The sequence below is a fragment of the Panthera tigris genome, chromosome E2 (genome assembly GCF_018350195.1).
Source record: "Panthera tigris isolate Pti1 chromosome E2, P.tigris_Pti1_mat1.1, whole genome shotgun sequence".
In the NCBI taxonomy this organism is placed as follows: Eukaryota; Metazoa; Chordata; class Mammalia; order Carnivora; family Felidae; genus Panthera; species Panthera tigris.
The window spans coordinates 388,928-413,488 of NC_056674.1; the positions used below are offsets into that span (position 1 = coordinate 388,928).

The 24,561-nt window shown below is 44.8% G+C and overlaps 1 protein-coding gene and 1 long non-coding RNA gene across 10 annotated transcripts in view; one reads left to right on the top strand and one right to left on the bottom strand.

The window, feature by feature from the left end:
* Positions 1-2,934, bottom strand: part of ZNF274 (zinc finger protein 274) — a 30,057-nt gene extending 27,123 nt beyond the window's left edge. Inside the window, exons 1-5 of one of the 6 annotated variants that reach the window (XM_042969866.1) lie at positions 2,579-2,934; positions 2,019-2,092; positions 1,362-1,401; positions 1,133-1,259; positions 275-370 (exon numbers count right to left, since the gene is read on the bottom strand). In XM_042969866.1, the coding sequence (XP_042825800.1) occupies positions 275-370; positions 1,133-1,166 (130 nt within the window). In that variant the 5' untranslated portion in view covers positions 1,167-1,259; positions 1,362-1,401; positions 2,019-2,092; positions 2,579-2,934. Of the gene's footprint in view, positions 1-274; positions 1,402-2,018; positions 2,093-2,297 lie in introns of those variants that run through there. The other 5 variants (XM_042969863.1, XM_042969862.1, XM_042969864.1 and 2 more) reach the window with 5 other exon arrangements.
* On the top strand, positions 2,848-17,926 carry LOC102966784. Of its 4 annotated transcripts, none has more exons than XR_006212008.1 (4): positions 2,848-2,940; positions 5,568-5,649; positions 8,658-8,772; positions 17,412-17,926. It is a non-coding gene; the product is annotated as an uncharacterized LOC102966784 (long non-coding RNA). The 4 variants fall into 4 exon arrangements; XR_006212009.1 differs by lacking the exon at positions 17,412-17,926 and adding an exon at positions 10,815-11,113 and having other exon boundaries at positions 8,529-8,772; XR_006212007.1 differs by lacking the exon at positions 17,412-17,926 and adding an exon at positions 10,815-11,113.
* The last annotated feature ends 6,635 nt before the right edge of the window (positions 17,927-24,561 follow it).

Genomic DNA, 24,561 nt, shown 5'->3' on the forward strand with positions numbered 1-24,561 from the left:
CCAGACGCACCAGTTACTGGTGATCACATGAAGGAAGAGTAGTAGAGCAGAGGAGCCCCTAACAGTCAACTGGCCACTGGTAACAAATTCTCATTAAACCAAGTAGTATGCCCCTGACTCAGACCAGAGGAAGAAACAGTCTGATTCAGCATGTCTGAGCTAGTCATCACAGCACCCCATCTGGGGGTTTCCCCTGTCACCTTGTTTTCTAAGACACCAGTCCCTGACTAACCAGCCCATTCCCTGCCAGGACTCCCATGGGCCTGGGTCTCACCTGAAAAGGTGTCTTGAGGAATTCCTCTCTCCACCGACCAGAGCGCTTCCTCCTCCTCTAACTGAGATACCACATCTGGCTTGGAAAGCTGATGTTCTGCCCAAGGGAAAAGAGACAGGGCTTGGGGGTCTGTGTTCAGGAGAAAATGCATTCCTCCTGTGGCACATGCTGTCCCTGAATTCTTCCCTGCAAGGGCATGACTTCTGGTCTACAGCAGTGATGATAATGCAGTCCATCCCCTTTGTCAATTACTTGCCTTCCTGGACTCCCTTGCCAATAAAAGTGGCAGTGGGACCCCAGTTCTGGCCAGCAAGACACAAAGGGAAATCTGTCAGCTGGAGACGTTAGGGCCTTTTTTTTTTTTCTTGCTAAATAATGGCAGGTGTGAGAAGAGAACTAGCCAGGACTGTCCCTTCGCCTTCTTTCTTCCCTGAACATGGATATGATGTTGGGTGCCTCAGCCATGCAGACACTAACATAAGCGTGGAAAAGTTCACACTAAGCACTGGGAAATGGAAGGGATCAGTCTTCAATGATACTTCTGATCTGTTGGGACATTGACCCCACATCCTCCGGAATTGTTACAAAAATGAACATCTACTGTAGCTGGAAACATTCCTGATAGACCTACCTCCCTAGCAACTCAAGGCCTCTGAGGGATGGACTAGGCAGCTTTAGAAGTCATGTGAAGATGCCCTTTCCCTACAGGTACAAAGTAAAGCCCTCTCCCTCAGACTCCAGGACCTTGACAATTGCACTCTGATCCCTGCAGCCTGAGCCAAAGCAGACACACACTTCAGAGGCACCACATTCGTGCTGCAAAGCGCAGATCTTTATTGACATGGAGGCCATCCTTACCCACTGAGACCAGGTTCCTGTAGTTCTCCAACATCACCTCCCTGTACAGGGACTTCTTTTCGAGGTCCAGCAGTCCCCATTCGTCTGAAGTAAAACCCAAGGTCACATCTTCAAAGGTCACTGGTTCCTAAAACCCACAGGTTTCTGTTCAGCCAGGGTCTGTCATCACCCACGCTGACAGGAAGGGAAAGGCTGACCCAGCACATGAGGGCACAGTCTACAAGATGACCTGAAAGCATTCCCGACGTCTCGTGTGTTTCTGCGTTTGTCTGAAATTGAGCAAACCCAAGCTTGACCCTATTCAGGTCACAGCAGGGAAGACATGTGAAGCCAGAGAGAGTTCTTTATTCGCTGAAGATCTCCCATTTCTTATTAACTTGGACATTCCAGTACTAGTATTAGCGTCTATGCGTCTTATTAGGGAATTCTGCGAGCTGAATCATCACACCCAAGCCTTCAGCTCCCGTCCATCGCCTAGGCTGCTTCTACTTCCTTCAATGGTCAAGGATCCATCCTCCTCTATCGTTTTTTTCCTAGTGATAGAGCTCTCATCCCCTCCAGCTTTGATGCCAAAATGGCTACTGAAATGTAAATATAAACCTAATCCCTACTTAAACCTGTCAATACCTATCCTCGATACAGAGGATAAACTAGAGTCCCCCAGAACCTGACCTGTACTCTAACCATTCCCTTGGAAAGCTAAGCAACCAGCGGTTCCTCCATTCAGCAGTCTCTCATGCCCAGCTAGTCTCTCAATCCTCCCGAAGATGCTCTGGAGCCTGAAGGCATCTCAAGGGAAGGTGGCATCTCACTACCACCCTGCCCCCCCCCCCCCCGCCCCCCGATCCCGGGGTAGACTCAGAAACTCAAAGAAGCCTCTACTCACACGAAACCAGGCCGTCGGAAGCCCGGAGGCCATACCTTTCTTCTCCTCGACGTACCTCGTGGGAGTGGGCAGTCCTGAGAAGGTCGAATTTGGGAGGTGGAAGGGGTGTTAGGTCTATGCGGAAGGGAGCCCCCTACTTAGCCCAGAACCGGCATCATCAATGTGAAATAACAGGTCCACCCGCCACCTAGAAAAACGCGCTGAAGGGGTCGTCTCCACCTTCTCCCCGACGCCTGGAGGGCCGGTTTCCCCCTGGTCGAGAGGAGATCGTCCTCATACCTTTCTCACCCAGAGGAAGTTACACCCTTCCCTAGTCCGCACGCGCCCAGAACGGGTCGGCCCACCTTAAGCCCCACGCCTGGAGGGAGTTGTCTTCCCTTTGGGCCCCGGGTTCCCGACCACACCGCCCCTTCCGGCCCCGCAGCAGGAAGACGGCAGGCAAGACCGGCCTTGGACTCCAGAGGTTGGTGGGGAAGGGACTGAGGCCGCACACCCCGAAGAGTGGCCCCGGGATGTCTCCGCACAGCGCCCGACGGGAGCGGATTTCGCGCCACACTCACCCAGTGCGCGGCGCACAATGGCGACCGTCGGCCCGCGGCGAAATGCGTCAGCGCGCAGGGCCGGACTACAACTCCCAGCCACCCCTGCGGCGTGCCCGCCCGACCTCTCCCAGGCGGCGGCCATGTTGGCCGGCCATCTCGGATGGCAAGGGAAGCCTGGGCGGGCCGGAAGAGGGCACTCGCCAGCGACCCTTGGTGGTCCAGCTGGGTCGGGGGGGGGGCTCGAGTCGGGTACGCCAGGCCGCGGGGCCTCAACACGTTCCCAAGCAGCGGCGCAGGCCAGAACAGAGTCGTGCTCCGCCACGAGGGCGACCACTCGTGGGAAGGACCGGAAGTTGGGGAAGGGACGGAGAGCAGAGAGGGTGGGCCGGAAGTAGATTAAAGTTGGGTGGAGGAATGGCGGGAAGGATTACTACATTCCTTGGCGGAGGAGGAAGAGCGGGCAGGGCCTGAAGCGTAGAGGGTTGGGGCTGCTATTCCTACCCAACGTGAAGGAAGGAAGGGCAGGAACAGCGTGGGAGGGAAGCGTACAGAGGGCGGAGCTAACGTCCAGCCAAGCTCGGGGAGAGGAGGAGGAGCGGGCGGAGAGCGGGTAGGAGGGGGGAGGAGCTAAAGTCCACCCAAATACCGGGAGGAGGCTGTGGTAGGAAGGACGGAAGTTAGTGGGGGCGGTGCTAAATGCGGATCCTCGTATAAGGGGAGGAAGAAGGGCAGGAGGGGGAGGAAGAAGGTAGGAGGGGGAGGGAGGGCCGGAAATGTGCTGGAGACGGCCTGGGTCCTGAGAGGAAAGGAGGGCGGGCCTGCCCCGAAGGTGCAGGTGGTGCGGCTCTGTGTCCTCCGGTTGTAGGCAGGGGAGAAGGGTCAGGCTTAAATGTCCACTCAAGTTGTGTGTAGAAAGGCAGGGTTAACTGTACCCTAGGAACGGGTGTGGGGGTAGGTTGTGAAAGAAAACCAGAGCTAGACGTAAGCTAAAACGGTGGAAATAAATTTTATTCACCATAATGTAGCTACAGGGGAAGACACACTCCAGTATAGACTTGGGCTCAATTCTGAATACCAGCAGATCAAGTGGGGATTTATAACTAAACAAGTTGGAGTTGGGGGTGTTAGCTGATAAATACACAGTCCGGCGGCTTTTGGCCGTACCAACCTAATAAGATTATTGCTGAAGGCAGGCCTAGGTGATCTGATACCACCTGGGGGCAGTCGTGGGGATGAAGTTTGATCAGTTTTCAAGGATAGAGAATTCTTATTAAACTGACAGGATTCTTGCTAAAACTGGATTCTACAAGGAAGTACATGGAAGGTTGTTGGGGAGAGGGTTCAGGGGAGTCTGACTAAAGTTTGGGTAAGCAAAGAATCTTAGGGAGGAGGAGTGGGATGGGTAGGATCCTCTGCACAGTGTCCTCTTCTGGGAGCCATGGTGCCCCTGTCTAGGAAATGAAAGAAGACTTGTTTCTGCCCATGATCTGGTGTGTGCTCGTCTTCCCTGGGGGCCAAGGACTAAGTAGTCTCTTATCTTCCTCAGAGTCCAGTATCTGGTGTTTTCTCATCTTGGTCAGGTCCCAGGGCCTACTGTGGTCTTGACTTCTTCAGGGTCCAGGCTTTGATGTTCTTGGGGCTCTCCTAATTTTCTTGGGCCCCAGACTTCATGGATTCTCCTCTTGGAATTTCCCAGCAGGTTTTAGCAACCCTATGCCTCCCTTTGGGTCATCCTGTCCACAGCCTGCCAAACTTGTTCCAGGCGTTGTTATTTATTTATTTGTTGAGAGAGAGAGAGAAATATCTTAAGCAGGCTCCACAATGTGTGCAGAGCCCATCACAGAGCTCGATTACACAATCCTGGGATCATGACCTGAGCTGAAATCAAGAGTTGGATGCTTAATGGACTGAGCCACTCAGGTGCGCCCAGGAGTTGTTAATTTTTATTGTTACTGTGGAGAGCATCTACCTGCCAGCTGCACATTGTTCATCATATTTGTTGCAATAAGACAGTCTTGACTTTTATTAGTATTTACTCAGAAACTGAGAAGAAGTCTTTTATACTAAGAGTATTTCCTTGGATTTTCTTGTGGCTATTGTAGAGAAAATACAATCTCCATTCTGTAAGTAATTTGGCTTCTTCCTTTTCCATATTTTGACTTAAAAAAAAATCTATGTTATAGCCCTAGGTAGTGTGACAGAGCCACATTAATTAGTCATGTTATTTTTGCTTTGTGTTGGATGTGACTGGGGATGCTTATCATGGTTCATCATCCAGTTTGATGAAGGACGTTAACATCTTAAGGAAGCAAGTCCCCTTGGAAGTTCTGTCAATTTCTGTTTATATGGTATGGGATAAAAACATGATTTTCAGTTAAAAGGTGATTTTCAATAAATATATTATTGGAGACTTATTCATGAAAGCCACTTTAAATACAGCTTTTAATGGGGCACCTGGATGGTTCAGTCAGTTGAGCATCTGACTTCAGCTTAGGTGGTAAACCCCACATCAAGCCCCACATGGGGCTCGCTGGCCTCAGTGCAGAACCCACTTCAGATCCTCTGTCCCCCTCTCTTGGCCCCTCCCCTGCTTGTCCTGTCTCTCTCAACAATAAATAAACATTAAAAAATAAATATAACTTGGGCGCCTGGGTGGCTCAGTCGGTTGAGCGTCCGACTTTGGCTCAGGTCATGATCTCTCAGTGTGTGAGTTCGAGCCCCGCGTCAGGCTCTGTGCTGACAGCTCAGAGCCTGGAGCCTGCTTCAGATTCTGTGTCTCCCTCTCTCTCTGCCCCTTCCCTGCTCATGCTCTATCTCAAAAATAAAAAAAAATTTTTTTTAAATAAATAAATATAACTTTTAACAATAAATTCTGTGCTCTTTTTCCCACTTAGCAAATTAAGCATGCTACTTAGTTTACTGTGATTATGTTAAAGCATTTCTGAACAAATAATAACTATTATGCAAGTAAAATATAAAAAATGTCATGTATCCTGTTTTCATACAGGGCCCCAATCCCTTATTCAAAACCTTCAGGGCCAGAACTGTTTTGGAATTCACAAGTGTTTGGATCTTAACAGGATAGTAAGGTACGTATGTCACATACTATGTAACATCTTGAGCAGGAGCAGAATACATGAAAAGTCACACTAGGTTGGAGAAAATGTGTAAATAGCCTTGTTATTGTAAATTTGGCAGATACATAATAGAGGAAGAAACTTCATTACAAAAGCTTTTGGAATTTAGAGTTGCAGAAAAGGCATTGTGGATCATATGTAAAAATGGCTAGATTAGCAATACTTGTTTCATTCAATTGCAAAGTTAAAATTTTTTTTAATGTTTATTTTTGAGAGAGAGAGAGAACGAGTGGGGGAGGGACAGAGAGAGAGGGAGACACAGAATCCGAAGAATGATCCAGGCTCCAAGCTGTCAGCACAAAGCCCAACATGGGGCTCGAACCCATGGACTGCGAGATCATGACCTGAGCCACTCAGGTGCCCCCATTCAATTGCAAAGCTTAATTTGTACTTTTCCTCTCAATATACTCCATATAGTCAAAGACATGTTTATTGAGATACTAAATTGTTGCAATATATTAACATTCTTCCATATACTTTCTTTAATATTCCACTACTGATTTAACATAGGACTAAAAATAAGAGATATAAAACTGTATATTGGCAAAATCACTATGGCAGCTGGTGGCACTCAATGGAGTCTTAAACGTGCCATAAGACTGAATCATGGACCTAATTTGATCTCCACTCACCATTGTCTATTCTTTCACCGTACAGAGCATCTCAGATTGTTTCATGTGAGGGGAACACACATTTAAAAGTCATTTCAAAAAGGAAGAAAAGTGGGGCACCTGGGTGGCTCCGTTGGTTACGCAGCTGACTTCGACTCAAATCATGATCTAGCTGTTCACAAGTTCGGGCCTGCGTTGGGCTCTGTGCTGACAGCTCAGAGCCTAGAGCCTGCTTCAGATTGTCAATCTCTCTCTTCCCCTCCCCCACTCTCTCTCTCTTAAAAATAAATAAATAAATAAGTAAATAAACCTTAAAAAAATTTAAAAAAATAAGAAAAGAAAGGTCAACCTTTTTGTCTTTAAAACAGATAGGTGTGTTCAGCTGGCTCAGTGATAGAGTATGTGATTCTTGATCTCAGGGTTGAGAGTTCAAGCCCCTTGTTGGCCATGGAGCCTACTTAAAAACAAAAAACCAAGCAAAAAAACCCCACCCAAACCAAAACAAAAAACCCATGGGTCTCTAGGAGACTTCTCAGAACTCCTCAGACCTTGAGAACTTCAAGTTGGAGAAGCAGAAATAAATTAGCATTTTACCTATAAATTATTAGTAATAATTTATTAAATTATTAGTAATAACTGTTTCCCAGAAAATACACCTTTGGATCTATTTATTACTGCTAAACATTTATTCTTTGCCTGTTCTCCCCAACATCAAAGATAACGTTCCCAGCTGCTTGGCTTCAGCAACATCAACCGCCTCCCCAGAAAGACATTTCACTAGATGTTTCTCTTAGAGTTATATTGTTTATTGTATAGTTCTAGTTAATGTTTTCATCCAGTATTATGTTTGAAGCATCAAACTGATCTGAGGGGCCGTTACAAACTCCAATCTTTCTTCTTGAGTCTCTCTCCATTCTTCCTCTGTTCAACAACCATGAACGGATATATATATCCAAGATGAAAGAAGGATATCAGCTCTTAACAAGCTTAAATTAAAAATGGGGCACCTGAGTGGCTCAATCAGTTGAACATCTGACTTTGGCTCAGGTCATGATCTCACAGTTCGTGAGTTTCAGCCCCACATCAGGCTGTCTCCTGTCAGCACCGAGCCCACTTTGGATCCGCTGCCCCTGCCTCCTCTGCTCGCTCTCTCTCTCTCTCTCTCTCTCTCTCAAAAATAAATAAACATTAAAAACTTATTAAAAATCCCTGGATATTTATGTTACCACAAATAAGATATGAAACAGATCTAACTGCTGTAACTATTGGAAAAGGAAATAGATGCACTTATTAACAGATAGTGTTAGCACACCTAAAAAAAACTCAACTGGAAAATTTAAAAAATCAATGAGATTGCAATAAACCAGGCAGAGTAATAAATAAAGACACATAAATCAACACACACATACACACAAAATCTCTATAACCCTAACAAGTATATTGAAAGGTTTCTGTCACAGTAGAATCATAAAAACATGAAGTGTCTGGGATTAATTTGTTGGGAAATGCAGGCCACCTATATGAAGATAAGTTTCTGGAAAGAGTTACAATTAAATTTGCATAAATAAAAATGCTTATCATGTTGCAGGATAGGAAGGCCAATTGTTAAATCCCAAATCATCACTAGGCTCAATGCAATAGTAAACAGGATTACAGCAGGGCCTTTTGGAATACTGGCCTCACACTTTACTCTGTATTTCCTTCTTTCTCAAAATGTAGGAGAAGGAACTGACTGTAGTTTTTCATAAGAACAATCAATATGGAATCAAATTCCTCTCAAGGAGAAATATTCCCAGAAACTATTACTTCAAAAACATTCTTTGTTTTTTTGTCAATAAATTTAGACTTCAGGGGTGCCTGGGTGGCTCAGTCAGTTAAGCGTCCAACTTCAGCTCAGGGCATGATCTCACCATTTGTGGGTTTGAGCCCCACCTTGGGCTCTGCGCTGACTGCTTAGAGCCTGGAGCTGCTTCAGATTCTGTGTCTCCCTCTCTCTCTTCCCCTCCCCTGCTCACGCTCTGTCTCTCAAAAATAAATAAATATTTTAAAATTAAAAAAAAAATTTAGACTTCAAAGCCATCCATAGCATACGGTTATAGCCACAGAACTTTTTTATGGTGGTGATAGAGGACTCATTTTATGGTTCAGCAAGTTGGCACAAGTTTTTTAGGTAGAGGTGTGTGCTTCATTTCAAACACTTATGTCACCTTCTATAAACAGGGACATGAGGGGAAGACTACCCATATCTGCATGTGTAATTTGATGAAGCTACCACCTCCCCTGGGTCCCACTCTGCATTTTTACATCATACCCTTGGATATCTGAAATGTCTCGCTGCCTTCTCTGCAGCCCCTTGCCTGTGCCTTGGAGATTGCTGCTGAGTTAACTTGGCCCTTCCTGCTGATTGCGGTGGATCTCTGCTCTTTGTGGGTTGTCCACCTCCAGAGGATTGGCTCTAAATCAGGTGAGCAAGGGTCAGCCTGAGCCTGCAGAATTTGGTTACCTGTGATGGCTACTTCTAGGAGTCCCTAAATAGTAGCTCAGCGTGACTAAGCAAGAGACTTGAAAGCAGAAGCTAGTTGGGAGCAAGAAAGGGTTGTAGTGTAAGAAGTTTGGTTTGGTTTGGTTTGCTTTGGTTTGCTTTGGTTTGGTTTGGTTTGGTTTCCCCCAAGTGACAGAATATGTCACCATTCATTATCTGATATTGCATGAAATCCAGAGGCAGAGGGCTTCCAGGGATGGTTCCTGGGCTCGACTCTCACCCTTAGCCAGGTACTGTCCATCTTTTCTTAGTGTATTGCCTCCCTTAGTGTATTGCCTTGGTTATTCCTAAAGCTTGTGTCCTCATGGTCTTAAAGTGGTTGTCACAGTTCCACACATTACATGAAGCCATGCAACATTCGGCTGAAGATATTGGCATCAGGGAGTGTATTTGTTTCCTGTACCACTGTAACAAATTACCACATGCTTTGTGACCTAAAACAACACAAATTTCTCATCTCACAGCTCTGGAGGTCAGAAGGTCAAATGGGTTAATGGGCTAAAATCAAGATGTTGGCAGAGCTGCATTCCTTCTAGAGGAGATTCTCTAGGGGAGAATCCATTTCCTTGTCCTTTCCAGCTGCTAGAGACTGCCTGCATTCCTTGGCCCATGGTCTCTTCCTCCAACACTAAAGTCAGCAGCATGCCATTTTCAAGTCTCCCTCTGACTCTGACCTCTGCTTCAATAATCACATTGCTTTCTTGGACTCTGCTTCTCCTGCCTCCTCTTAAGCAAGGATGATTGTGATGACATTGGGCCCACTACATGTAATCCAGGATGATCTCCCCATGTCAAGATCCTTAACTTAATTACATTTGTGAAGTCCCTTTTGCCCTGTAAAATAACACATTCACAGTTTCCAGGCATTAGGATATGCGCATTTGGGGGAGCCATTACTCTTTGTAGCACAGAGAAGGGATAAAATCTTTCCCCCAGAAGCCCTTTTTCTCATAGACTTCCTCAAACCCCATTGGCCAGGATTGACACTTGTGTCTATATCCTGTCTGTGAGAAAAGCTGTTAAAGAGAGTGGCTGACGTTTTGGCATCTGTAGAGGGAGATGGGCTCTCGACAATGAGGAGGGTGACACAGCAATAGAGGTTGTCAAAAAAGTCTTCTTAGGTGAGGCCCCTCTGCCACATAGGCCTCTCAAGTTGAGTGATAAGGCCACGTGCCAAATCTGAGAGCAGTTTATACTGGAATTTTCTGGGCTTGCTACTAGAAGCAGAGATCTAGAACTTAACGAAGTTTCAACATCCAGGGGACAGCAAGGAGATGGGGATCCTGGAAGAGGATTTGATGGTTGTGCTGGAAAGGAAAGGTGGTATTCCATGGAGTATTAGAGGAGCAGGATCTCTTCCTTGGGTCTAGGAGGGAAGCCAGCATTTCAAAAGATTCTTATAAAGGGGGAGGGAGGGGAAGGTCTTCAGAATTAATGTGTGGGACCTTCCTCTTCATCTTTTCCCCAAGAACACGCCAGATACCCTTTTGGGCAGCTATGGGTGAGGTTTCCTCCCGATCCCAACTTTTAAAGGTATTTTAGTTGAAGTTTGTGAGATGTGGATGATCCGTGGAGTGTGGACATTCCACCAGATTAGGGTATGTCTTTTTTAATCCTTCCTGTATCCTGACTATGCCCCTAGAAGTGTGAAGATGCACACTACTCTTTATGATACCTTTCTTAAAGTTAATAGTAGAATGCCGTTTGTGAAATATTGGTGAGTTAGTATAAAGCTCTCTGATTTGTTTGAAGTGATGGCATTTGGATTATGCAGGGGAAAAATTCGATGACCTATTCTTCAGTTCTCCCCAAGAATACTATAAAATTATGCATATATTGATCCCCATGATACTAAAAGTGATCTTTGCATGACACCTCAAATTTGATGGTTCTCTAATTTATATAGGATGTAAGAAGATAGATATGGTATTGTTATAACCTTTACATTTTATTGTTTGTGGCAGTCATCCCTATGAGACGTTTTCCATCATGCCTAGACCCTGAGTCCCATTAAATGGTGTTTCTATGGCAAATCAAGGAGATATGTAGAACACAACTGCTTATAACTGCTTATCCATGACTGTAGTGAACCACAAGTGCAAAGTCTTATTACATGCAGTCACCTGTTTATGGGTCAAATATACCTTGTGTATTCTGCCTCCTTTGTGATTTCTGATGTCAAATAAAATGGAATTTCAACTAATAGCTTTTCCATATTAATTACATTCAATAAGTTTCTCAAATCTATGTGAATTTCCCAGTGTCAAATAAGGTAATAAGATGATAACCATAGTTGAAAGCCTGCCAACATTGACTCCATTCACAGTGTTCTGTAGTATGAGTCCTCTTGCGTTGAATATAGTAGGAACACCTCCTGAAGGCTCTTGCATGCTGATTACATATATAGGGGTTTTTCCCAGTATGAGTTCTCTTATGTAGCAACATGAGTACTGAGCCATGTTTATTAATTAATTTTTTAATTTTTAAAAACATTTATTTATTTTTGAGAGACAGAGAGCACAAACAAGTAGGGGAGGTGCAGAGAGAGAGGGGGCAGAAGATCTAAAATGGGCTCCATGCTGACCCCAGAGAGCCCCATGCGGGGCTCGAACCCATGAACCATGAGATCATGACCTGAGCCGAAGTCAGAAGCTCAACTGACTGAGTCACCAAGGTGCCCCATTGCTGAGTTATGCTTAAAGCCTTCCGCACAATGAGTACATCCATAGGTTTCTCTTCAGTGTACATTCTGTGATGTCAAGTAAGGAAGGAGAAAAGCATGAAACTTTCCTTGAATAATTGCATTGTAGTGTTTCCCTTCTTTATAAATTCTTAGGTGTAGTGTGAAACAGTCCCTCTTTGAAAAATTATTTCCTGGGGCACCTGGGTGGCTCAGTTGGTAAGCATCCGACTTCAGCTCAGGTCACGATCTCATGGTTCGTGGGTTCGAGTCCTGCATCGGGCTCTGTGCTGACAGCTCAGATCCTGGAGCCTGCTTCAGATTCTGTGTCTCCCTCTCTCTCTGCTCCTCCCCAACTCACACTCTGTCTCTCTCTCAAAAATAAATAAACATTAAAAAATTAAAAAAAATAAACTAAAGAAAAATTATTTCCTGAATTCACTGCAAATATAATGTTTCTCTTAAGTATAAATTCTTTCATACTGAGTAAGGAATAATTTGTATTTTATACATTTATATGGTTTTTATCTTCTATGAGTTCTGAAACCAATGAAAGGCAATACTTATCAGTGAAGACTCTCCCACACTCAACACATTTGTAAAGTTTGTCCCCTGAGTGGGTTTTCTCAAAGTTAAAAGGGTTGAGCTCTGTTCAAACTTCTCTACATTCATTACATTTATATGATTTTTCTTAAGTATGACCTCTCTGATGTCATTGCATAGTGGAAGAACGATTGCATTCTAATTAACTTTTCCCCCAAATTCACTATTCTTACAGCCTCTGCCCTGAATCATTGTTTCCTGATATGTTCCACCCATCTTCCTTGGTTTTCCTGCTGCTTCGTTAAGTGGGCTTATATTCCTGGTCTTTGACAAATATGGAAGGATACAGTTTATCTCTTGTGAATCTTTCTATTTTCAGGACAGCATATGCTTCTACGAGAAATATTCTGCTTTCTGGTTCACTCTTCACTTTTGAGTCTACTTTCCCAATCTGAAAAAGATAGTTTTAAGTGCTTAGAGAAAAACTTCTGGAGATAAAATGGTGAGATTAAGTGAAGAAGCACATTGGAAGCATGTGGATTTTTTTTCAAATCTGCCTTTCAAAGAGTGACTGACCTGTGAGAGAGAATGAGCCCAACTACTTGAGGTGGCTGATGGGAAGATAGGTCAATCTTGGCTATTGATCACTCCTCCCTCTCCTTTTCCAGAGCTCTTTTGGACCCCAATTCTTTGAGGACCTGTCCTGAGCCCTTTTCTTTGTCTCCTGCCAGTGTGAGCTCTTTCATTCTCCCGTATTCGAACACCATTTTATAAAAATGTTTATTTATTTTGAGAGAGAGGGAGAGAAAGAATCCCAAGCAGGCTCTGTACTGATGTAGGCTCTGTACTGATGTACTGATGTACTGATGTACTGTATCACTCACAAACTGTGATATCATGATCTGAGCCAAAATCAGAGAGTTGGACATTTAACTGAGCCACCCAGGCGCCCCTCAAACACTATTTTTAATGTTGATAAATCATACTTCTATAGGTTCATCCCAGATTCTTTTCTGAGCATTGAACACATTCAACGGCCTGTTGGGCATCTCTATTCTACAACCATAGCCTGTCAAAATTGAATACTAATCCCACACCCACCACTTGCTCTTATCCTAGCCTTTCTCTACTAATGGACAACATCACCATTCCAGTTGCTTGTGTGAGCAGCCATGGACCCCTCCACCCTCTATTTTGAATCAGCCACCAACTTTTGAGTCCACCTTAAGTATACATTGAATTGCTCTCCTTTTCATTTCCATAGCCTCCTCCTACTCCGAGTCACTGCACTTGTTAGTTTAACTACTGCAGTAGAGCTCTGTCATCCCATCTTGTTTTTACTTCTGTCCCAACACTCATCCGGCAAAATCTTTCAAAAATATAAATCGGATTTTGTCATTTTTCTACTTGAACTTAATGGCGCTCTTAGCTATTTATATATTTTTCTAGAATATCCACCTCCACTATGAAGACAGATACATACAGGCAAATACCATATCTATTTGTTTATTCTTTTAGTCCCAGCATCTGCACGGGAAAGCCAAGACTATTTATTGGCCAGTTGTTTGAGGTCATTCAGACTCCTCACCACTTCACTCTTGACCAGTATGTGGATGACTTCCAAGTCAAGATCATTAAACCCCAGCTTCTAAATTTCCAAAGTTAGTGACAGAATGTCTGAAGATCTTTCCTACACAGCATAGTATGAATTTCTAATGATATAAATCTAATTTTATCTCTCCAGGGTAACCTCAACCCAGGTGACTTCCATTGCATTTAGAAGGAAGCTCAAACTCCTAATTAGTGTCCACAAGACCTGGAACATCTGAGCCTCATTGCATCTGACTCTTGTCCTTCTGCTCTTTTCCCTCACCCATCCATTCTGGCCTCACTGCCTGCCATCAGTTTCTTGATTGCACCAGATTCTTCCCACTTCAGAGCCTTTGCTAGCACTTCTCCTTTTGCTAAAATGCTCTTCCCCAAGTCATTATATACTGGCTCCTTCTCACACCTGAGAGTTCAGATTAAAGTTGACTTCATCAGAGAGGCTTTCTTGAGCTGTGTGGTGAATTCAGTAACAGTCCCCCAAAGACGTCTATGTACTAATCTGCAGAACCTGAGAACATGTTACCTCATGTAGCCTAAGGGACTTTGCAGATGTGATTAAGTTAAGGATTTTGAGATGGATAGTTTATCTTGGATCATGTGGGTGGGCCCAGTGTAATCACAAGATCCTCAAAATTGTAAGAGGAATGCAGGAGAGTCAAAATCAGAAGATTTTTGATGACAGAATCAGAGATTGGAGTGATTTAAGGTCATGAAGCACACAATGTGTCTTCTAGAAGCTGGACAAGGCAAGGAAATGGATTCTCCCCTAGAGTCTCCAGAAGGAATACCATTTTAGACTTCTGACTTCCAGAACTATAAGATAATAAATCTGTATTATTTTAAACCACTAGGTTTGTGGTAATTCGTTACAGCAGCAACAGGAAACTAAGATAGTCCATATGATCTAAGGCACCTTCTCCTTTGTTCCCTCATAATTTCTTGCTCTTTTCACTTGCCATGCTTATGATATATGATGACGACTTGTATACAAGGTAGATTCTTCAGAGAATATTCAGCCCCTGGCCCAACAGCTGCCTGGTATGGAGTAGGAACTGAATAGAGTTGATAAATAAACAGAGGTGATGGACTTAAAAGGAACTATGAAGGAAGAGTCTGGACCCTAGTACCTCATACTTGGATTACTGAAGCAATCTTAATCTTCTATCTTTAGTCTTTGCTCTGTGACTCACCCTGATACAGAGTAATCTTCCTATGCCCCAGGAACATCATTTTTGACACTCTATGGTTCCACTGGTCTTGAACTCTAATCTCTCCAGCATGGTGACCTGGGCTCACTGGGAAGCCTTGGGCTTCCACTTTTCTCCTTACTAAATTATTTGGGTGTTCAACCGAGAGACATAAGAGCTGCCTATAGCCTACAGTCCTTAGGGAAGACTCATCCAAGGGACACTGCAGGCCGCAAGCAATCTTGTTGGGAGGAGGAGAAACATGGAGACACCAGGTCATGAGTGCAGTGTAAACCAAAAATACCAAGGCAGGAATGACTCTAGGCAAGAAAGAAGCCTGGCCTGCAAACTTCAGGGAACATAGATGATGGAAAACATCCTAAATTGCACCATAAGGATCTGATCAACAAAATCTAGACCATGGAAAACTTTACAGTCCCACAGACCAGGTTTCACAACAGATCAAGTAGAAGGAAAATAAATAGATGCTGGTGTGGTAGGCAGCTTCCAAGATGGCCTCTGGTGATTCCCCACTCCTGGAATTCACACTTTCCTCTGGTTCCCTCCTTCCACACTGTGCTGGGATTGGTATGTGTGACTCACAGAATGTGGCAGAAGTGATGGTACATCCCTTCTTTTTTTTTTTTTTTTTTTTCAACGTTTTTTATTTTATTTTTGGGACAGAGAGAGACAGAGCATGAACTGGGGAGGGGCAGAGAGAGAGGGAGACACAGAATCGGAAACAGGCTCCAGGCTCCGAGCCATCAGCCCAGAGCCTGATGTGGGGCTCGAACTCACAGACCGCGAGATCCTGACCTGGCTGAAGTCGGATGCTTAACCGACTGCACCACCCAGGCGCCCCTGGTGGTACATCCCTTCTAAGAGCAGATTATAAAAGACACTGCTTTAGTCTTTATTGTTTCTTTATCTCTTCTCATTCTGGAGGAAGCCAGATGTCATGTTAGGAGGACAGTGAAGTAACCATGTGGAGAGAGGCTCAAGGAGAAACTGAGGCCTCTTGCCAACAACTACATAGAAAAACGTGTAAATGTACCCTCTATTGCTATTAGGCTTCATATGACCAATGACCATCGCCCCGAATAATATCTCGATTACAGCCTCATGAGAGACCCTGAGAAAGAACAGTTAAGCTGCTCCTAATTTCTTGACCTACAGAGACTGTGAGGATATCAAATGTTTGTTGTTTTAAGCAAGGAGTCAGCAAACTACAGCCTCCAGGCCTAATCTAGTTAGCTGTCTTTTTTGTTTTGGTTTGGTTTTGGATGGCTCACAGACAGAACAGTTTTTCCATTTTTAAATGGCTAAAAAAATCAAAAGAATTGTATTGTATGCCATGTGAAAATGTCAAATTCAAATATCACTATCCCTAGAGCTTCATGGGAACACAGTCATGTCCATTCATTACTTATTGTCTACAATAAAAGCAGCATTGAGTAGCTGCAACAGAGACCATGTGGCCCACCAAATCTAAAATATTTACTATCGGGGTGCCTGGGTGGCTTGGTCGGTTAAGTGTCTGACTTCTGCTCATGTCATGATCTCACAGTTCCTGGGTTCGAGCCCCGCATTGGGCTCTGGGCTGACAGCTCAGAGCCTGGAGCCTGCTTTGGATTCTGTGACCCCCTTTCTCTCTGGTCCTCCCCCACTCATGCTCTGTCTCTCTCTGTCTCACAAATAAACATTAAAAAATTAAAATATTTACTATCTGGCTCTTTATAGAAAAAGCTTGCTACTCTTATTCTAAGCCATTATATTTTGGGGTAATTTTTACCCCAAGTGTAAAATTTATATATTATATACATATATATAATATATAAATAATATATAACTATATATTAGTTATATAGTATATAACTAATATACACTATATCTCCTTGCCCCTGACTTGGGACTAAGGCACGAGACTTGCTTTGGCAAATAGGAGATTAACAGGTATGATGTGAGTAGAGGTATAGAATGTGCTAATGTGGCTGGACTTACCCTTTTGTGCCTCTGCCATTGTCATGACAAGAACAAGATGATCATTCTGAAGGCCAGCTAAACCCAGCCTAGCTCAGCAAACCCCCAGTTGACCTGTGGGCATATTGTGCCAGAAGAAATGACTTTGTTGGAGTACCTGTGTGGCTCAGTCGGTTCAGCACCCAACTTCAGCTCAGGTCATGATCTCATGGCTTATGAGTTGAAACCCTGCGTCGGGCTCTGTGCTGACAGCACAGAGCCTGGAGCCTGCTTCGGATTCTGTGTTTCCCTTTCTCTCTGCCCCTCCCCTGCTTGCACGCTGTCTCTCTCTCTCAAAAAAAATAAAAAATAAAAAATAAGTAAACATTAAAAACAAAAATGAAATGAAATGTTGTTTTAAGCCACTGAATTTTAAGGGCGACTTGTTGCACAGTTTTCTTATGGTAATAACTGACCGATACATATTCTCAGTTATCAGTGGCTTTTGGTCAAAACAGAAATGGTCATTGTTTTTAATCTTGATATAAGGTTAAAAAAATTCTATATGGTATGATCTTAACTAGGACAAAAGAAAAAAGCACAAGGAGAAGAAAACAACTAATGAAAGTAAGTATGCTAAAATCTTCACGGAGATCATGTTTCAAGACTTGTTCCATTGTTGCTAGTAATAACTTACTGTAAGCAGTTGTGGAAAACAAGAAAATTTGTTCTGGAATCCAAGAAAGCATCGAAGAACTTTGCTACAAAAAACGTAGCTCCTGCCTTCTTCTGCCAGAGCTTATAGTCTTTGTGAGGATAACATCACCATCCATGAGTCCCAGCTTGTCTATCTGCCGGCTTCCGTGTTCCTGACCACATCATCCTGGAGGAGGACTGCAAAGGGCCTAACCGCGGTCAGGTACCCACATCCGCACCAATACACCAGAGGCAGAGCATAAGCCACCTGCCAGACAGCAACCGCCTGTGATGTGCTGTAGGTGGGAGGCATTGCCTGAAGAGGTAGATGTGAGGACAATTAGAGTCCCCGCAGTCCTCCCCAGGGAGTCCCTTGGGCAATTCCCTTCCTATTTTTCTCTTTTTACTAAACATTTGAAAATTATTTTTGAAAAGTTTTAAAATATTTATTCTTGAGAGAGGGAGACAGCGGAAGTGGGAAAGGGGCAGAGAGAGAGAGGGAGACAGATCATCTGAAGCAGGTTCCAGGCTTTGAGTTGTCAGCACAGAGCCCAATGAGGGGCTCGAACCCACGAACCACGAGATCATGATCTGAGCCGAAGTCAGATACTTAACCAACTGAGCCACCCAGGCACCCCCTGAACATTATTTTTAATGTTAATTTAATATTAAACTATTTCTAACTGATAAGGTCTTTAAATTTTTTAAATCCTGTAATCCACTTATATGATGCCAAAGTATACTCAGAGAAGTCTACCTTCCATCACTGTCCTTTCTTTTCTTTTTTTAAAGCTTTTTAATCTATGTAAGTAATCTCTACACCCAACACGAGGCTCAAACTCATGACCCCTAGATCAAGAATTGCATGCTTCTCCAGCTGGGCCAGCCAGGTGCCCCCATCCCTGTCCTTTCAACTTCGATTCTTCTACCACCTGTAAATAAATCCTTTTTCATTAGTTTTGGTTTATTTTTCCTTTGTTCTTTAAATGTATATGAATACACACACACACACACACACACACACACACACACACACAGAAACATAGACATACATGTATATCACCCATATATATGCCTCCTTCCTAATCCCACAAGGAGGTCTTGCAAGTCACTAGCAAATGTGAGGACATGTAAGTGTCCTTTAGGGAAGGGCAGCAAAATATTGGGATCAACAATTCAATTGATGGTTTTTCAGTCATTGAAATCATTAAGCATCTAGTATGTGCCAGGTATGGGTAATGACCTAAAGCGGTAAAGGAATAATCTGGGCAGGTATCTGGTGGAAGGGTGTTCTAGTCCAGAGGTACAGCATGTGTAAAGGCCCTGAGGTACGAGCATATCGTGCATGTAAGAGCACCAGGAAGAGGACCCATGTGGCTGGACCTGAGTGAGGCAGAGGAAAAGGAGTGGACAATGAGCTCAGAAAGGCAATAGGAACTAACCTGGTCAGGCCTTTCAGGCTGTGGCATGGGCTTTTACCCTGAAGGAGGTGGAAACCCATACTAGTTTTGAGCAAAGGAGGGAGATGCCACAGGAACTCTGGCTGCTGTGGAGAAATAGACTTGAGAACAAGGATAGAAGCAGGAAGGTTGGTGACATGATCACTCTAAGAGATTCTGGCAGCTGGGCAGAAAGTGAAAGCAGGCTGCATTCTGGGTGGATTTGAGCATGATACTGTCAGGACCTGCTGCCCAGTCACACTCAGGATATGAATTAGGAGGGTGCAGACACCAATGAGGTTTCAGCCTGCACCAGGGAAAGAACACAAATGCTGGTGACAATACAGACAAGGCTGTGAGAGGGGCTGGGAATGGGGGAAGCACCAGCATTTGGTTTGGGGCATGTAAGATGTTCATTAGACTTTCAAGTGCAGTGTCAAGGAGGCAGGTGACTGTTTTAGTGTGGAGTTCAGGGAAGACTCTGGGCTGAGGTTATACACCTGGAGTCATAGAAAGCAATAGAAGATCCAAAGAAATGAGACGGCTGACTAGAAGAAGGAGCAGGGGGGGGGGGGGGTGCTAATTAGCAGAGGAGCCTGATAAATGGCAGAGAACGTAGTGTGAGAAGCAACACAGCAGGGGCAGATTGGGACTTTCTTTCCCAAACCTGAGGCACTTTGGCGTTCGTGGGCTTCTTCTTTCATAAAAAAAAAAATTAGAAAATTATATTTGATGACTGCATTGGTATAAAGATTAATGTAGTCCAGATAGGATTTTTCACTTCTAATTTTAAAAGAAATTATACCATTTTTGTGGACCCTCAAAGGTATCTTGGGCCCCGGATACTGTGTTTTCTGTAACTGATGGAGAAGTCTGGGAATTGAAATATCAGAGGCCACACACACCGAGGGGCTAGAGCCTGATGAAGCTGGGGGGGGGGGGGGGCGCTCAGGGCTCAGATCAGGCATGGCCTTGTAAACTGAGTGAAGGATTTTATTTTTAAGAGGAATATGTATACGAACGGAGAAGGCACCAAGGAGAGACACTTGGTTTGGCTGCTGCCCAAATTCCCCTTCACGGAGGGTCCTGCTGTTAGCTGTGAGCTCTTTCAGGAGCCAAGGTAATGCTCCTTGCCCAGCAGCCCGGCCACTCAGCAAATAAGGCCGTGGTCCAAAGGCCTGAATGTTTGCACTTAACATGACACTCCGTTAACTGGCCGTCTCTGTTCTGGAGCTCATTGCTGGGTAGCACTGTGGTCTGATAGTGCCTCCTGCGCAATCCGGCTTCCTCCTCCTTTTATTCTTTTTCTTTCTTTTACCAGTGTTATTCCCCAACAAACCATCCGAGGGAGTAAGAATAGGGAAGCCTTGAGAAATTGCTGGAGGGACAAAAAACGGGGAAACAGAGTCGGCCACTTCACAGACTTTTTGGCGATTAAACAACCTCTTTATATCCCTGTGGTTTCTCACTGCCACAAGCATCTTGTTTTTGCCCAAGCCCAAAGCACGCGTGCACACCAAGACACATTTAGCTTGCAAATGAGTGAGAATGACCGCATCCACTGGGGGCGCTAGCGGACTCCTGGTAGATCTTGGCTAGAGTAGCCCCACGAGAAAAATCATACTGCGCTTGCGTGTAGTCCAGCACTGCCCATGTGTAATGATACACAGAAGGCTTGGAAGTCCCCTCCTATTCCCAGAATTCTACATGAATATTTCACCTCTTTATTATAACTGTTCACAAAGATCAGAACCGTACACGTACCCTGCGACTAAGATGCTCTAGCTAAATGCCCCTGCAGTCCTCCCCCTCTTAAAGTGGGCTTCTTTTGCTTTGCAATAAAGCTGATTCTGCTATGCTTTACTCTGATTCATCCTTGAACTCTTTCTACCCTGAAGTCAAGAATCTGGCACTGGCTAATGGTCAAAGTCTCAGGTGTGGAGAACTCCCCTAGTTTCTGGTATCACTTTTGCACTTTTAACTCCCATCTCAGTGTATGCTGACCCTGAACTGCACCACCTAGGGAAGCCAGACAAAATCAGAGGAAAAGGAGCTTCCATGTAAAAGTTCATACACATTTGTGAAATCAATAGATTCCAGCATAAAATGAATAAACAATATTAAGTGATTAGTCCCCCCCCCAAAAAAAAACTGGGTATTAATGAAGCAACATACAGGAAACGTGCAAGTTTGCTAATTATTAAGGACATGCAAGTTAAATCAACGATACACTGCAATTTCTGGATTGGATATTATGGTAGACAGAATTGTGAGAATGTTATACCATGATTAGTTTGGGTTGTATGGCAAAGACGAGGGGATTTTGAAGATAGGTTCCAAATTAGTTGACATAGGCTAATCAAAAGGGAAATTATTCTGGGTCGGCCTTAGTCTGAAGTCTTTAAAAGAGTGTTTAGAGAGTCTCTCCTGTTGGTTTGGAAGAAGCAACCTGTTGTGAGCTCTACAAGTGCAAGGAGATGTACTCAGGCACGACCCGAATGAGCTTGAAGCAGAGTCTTACCCAGTCAAGTGTATACATGACACCCTGACTGCAGCCTTTGTAGACCCTTAGACAGAGACCCAGTTAAGCTATGCCAAACTTCTGACTCACAGTAACTATGAGATGATAAATGCATGTTGTTTTCAGCTGCTAAATTTATGGTAGCTTGTTACACAGCAAGAAAAGCAATAGAGATATGAAACGGACCTGGGAACAAGCCCCAGGTGGGGGAAAAAAACATTGTGTACCTGGGGCGCTTTCTGTTGTTGCACTGCTTCTCCTACAGAGTAGAACCATGATGCAGCCAGGCTGGGGCCCCGACTTATATACAAGCTAGACTTCAAACAGGATCCTGGCTCCAAAAAGCATTAAAACAGCTGGCTGAGTAACCTGCCAATATCGGTCAATCAGGGCCAATCAGAATGACGCATCCCCCCCAACCCCTCATTAGAGTATTGGGCCAGAGTGGGAACTTGAGAGAACACTCCTAAGTAAGCAGGGCCTTTCCCCTACTATGAGAGGTGAGTTTCACTGCTGTCTGTTAGTGCTGTCTCCTTTCAGCTTGAGCTGTGACTGCAATAAAGCCTTGCTTGTGCCTTTGATTTCTCCTCCCACTTTATTTGTATAGTTGCTGGTCCCGAGAACTTGACTCTGGAGACACCTGCTGGTGAGTGTAGGTGAGAGATGTATGAAGGGAGATTTCATTAATACATAAAACTTTTTTTTTAAGTTTATTTATTCTTTTTAAAATAATTTTTTATGTTTCTTTATTTTTGAGATAGAAACAGAGCATGAATAGGGGAGGGGCAGGGAGAGAGAGACACAGAATCCGAAACAGGCTCCAGGCTCTGAGCTGTCAGCACAGAGCCTGACACGGGGCTCAAACCCACCAACCGTGAGATCATGACCTGAGATGAAGTCGGACACTTAACTGACTGAGCCACCCAGGCACCCCAAAGTTTATTTATTTATTCTGAGAGGGAGAGAGAGAATTCCAAGCAGGCTCTACACTATCGCTGCAGAGCCCTACACAGGGCTTGAACTCAGGGCCGTGAAATCATGACCTAAGCAAAAGCCAGGAGTCAGATGCTTAACTGACTGAGCCACCCGGGTACTCCTGTATAAAACTGTTTAAAATGTTCATACTATTCTTTCTGGGATTTACAAATTCCACTTCTATGAGTTCTTTAAAAGGCCTTAGTAGTTAAACAATAGTAAATTCGCATTGAGAGTTTAGTGTGTGTAGGGCACATAGGTATTAGCAATACAGTCCTCACACAGCTCTCTACTCCGATTTTCAGATGACGAAGGTGAGTTTTAGAGAGTTGAGGTCTTTTTACTTAAGCGATGAAGCTAGAAAGCATCTGTGCTAATCTGAGGCACAGGCTGTGCCTGTTTGAATCCACAGCCATTCTTAATCTCATTTGATTATTATCAGAATAAGCCCAATGTTGGATATGTAGATAGTGATAAATCACATATTGCCAAATGTTTATTGTTCAATTTAGGGGCAGGGCACATGGGTGCTCACACAATCTTAAGTTTTCTGACTGTTTGAAAATGTTCTAAATAGAATTTTGAGGAAAAGTAAATCCAATAAATGCAACATTTTCTAAGGTTCATGTATCTTTGGCTGAGGGAGTTACCCCTCATTCCTTTCTAGACACACTGTCTCCAAGCCATTGATTTTCCTTGTATTAAAAAAAAAATCCTGGGGGCGCCTGGGTGCCTCAGTCTGTTAAGCCTGGGACTCTTGATTTCGGCTCAGGTCATGATCTCACGGTTTGTAGGTTCAACCCCAACTTTGATCTCTGCGCTGATAGCACTGCACCTGCTTGGATTCTCTCGCTCTCGCTCTCTGCCCCTCCCCCACTTGCTCCTGCTCTACCTCTCTCACCATATTCTGGTAAGAATACCTAGGTCTCTACCGCCCCCTACAGGCCATCTCCGTGTAGCAACGCGTGTAGCCCGCAAGGGTGAATCCAGGGAGGACTGCGGTGGGTTTCAGGCTCTGGACCGCCTGAGCTAGACTCCCCGGACGATTTTTCCTTCCACTTGGGAGGTCGCCTTAGAGCCCAGCGGCCAGGATCCTCCCTGAACACCTTGAAGACCTAGACATCCACGATCCGCTGCCCTCTCCCCCCGTCGCTGGTAGAGGGCGACACCGCTGCAGCTAACTAGATTCCGCGAGGAGATGGCGCGCCCGGTCCCGCGGCCTTCTGGGAGATGTAGGCGACCGGGGGGCCGGGTAACACGCATGCGTAGTGGAGAATCTCAGAAGCGGGTGACTTGAGCAGGGAGGGGTGGGCGTCTGCTTCGCTAGTGGCAGGCGGTGTAGAACCTGGCGTCTATCTTGCTGCCGGTGGTAAAGCTGCGCGGGTAGCGCTAGGGACGAGGAAGCGGCGAGGCAGCCGGGAGGACCCGGGCGGGGTCGCAGGCGGCTCCAGCGGGGGCAGGTGCCTACTGGTGGCCATCACTGGAGGTCGTCCCCCAGATCCGCTGTCCCGGCGGGGGCCTCACTTTCTCCGGGTCCAACGCCCCCTCCCCCCTCCCAAAGGAGTAGTTCAAGTCCTGTCCAGTCACAGGAGACAGCTCAGGTCTCAAGAGTCCTCGGACCCACTGACCTTGAAGCTAAGAGGCAAGTTCTGAGCCCCATCCCCGCTCCCAGTGTACGGTGGTGAGCAGGGACTGGATTCTCAAAGGAAAAGGCAGTTTCCAGTGTACAGCACTTACGAAATCCTGCCCTGATTACAGAGGAGGCTTTTTTTTTTTTTTTTTAAGACCCTGATTCCTCCCTCTGAGAGAAACCCCTTATTCTATGTCCTCTGGGATCCCTGGTCAGGCCTCTGGGAGGCCTTTTCTCCATTCTGGAAGGGGGCATCACAAACACACAAATCAAAAAATAAGATATTAACATCACCCCCAGATACCCCCGCTTCTGTTTCATTCCAGTCAATATCATTTCCCCTCCAAACGTTCACAAACATTATCCCGATTTCTGTTACCATGGAGACTTTTTGTCGGTTTTTGAACTTTACATAAATGGGGTTTTGAAGTATGCGTTTTTGTTTCTCTTCTTTTGCTCAACGCTGTGTTTGT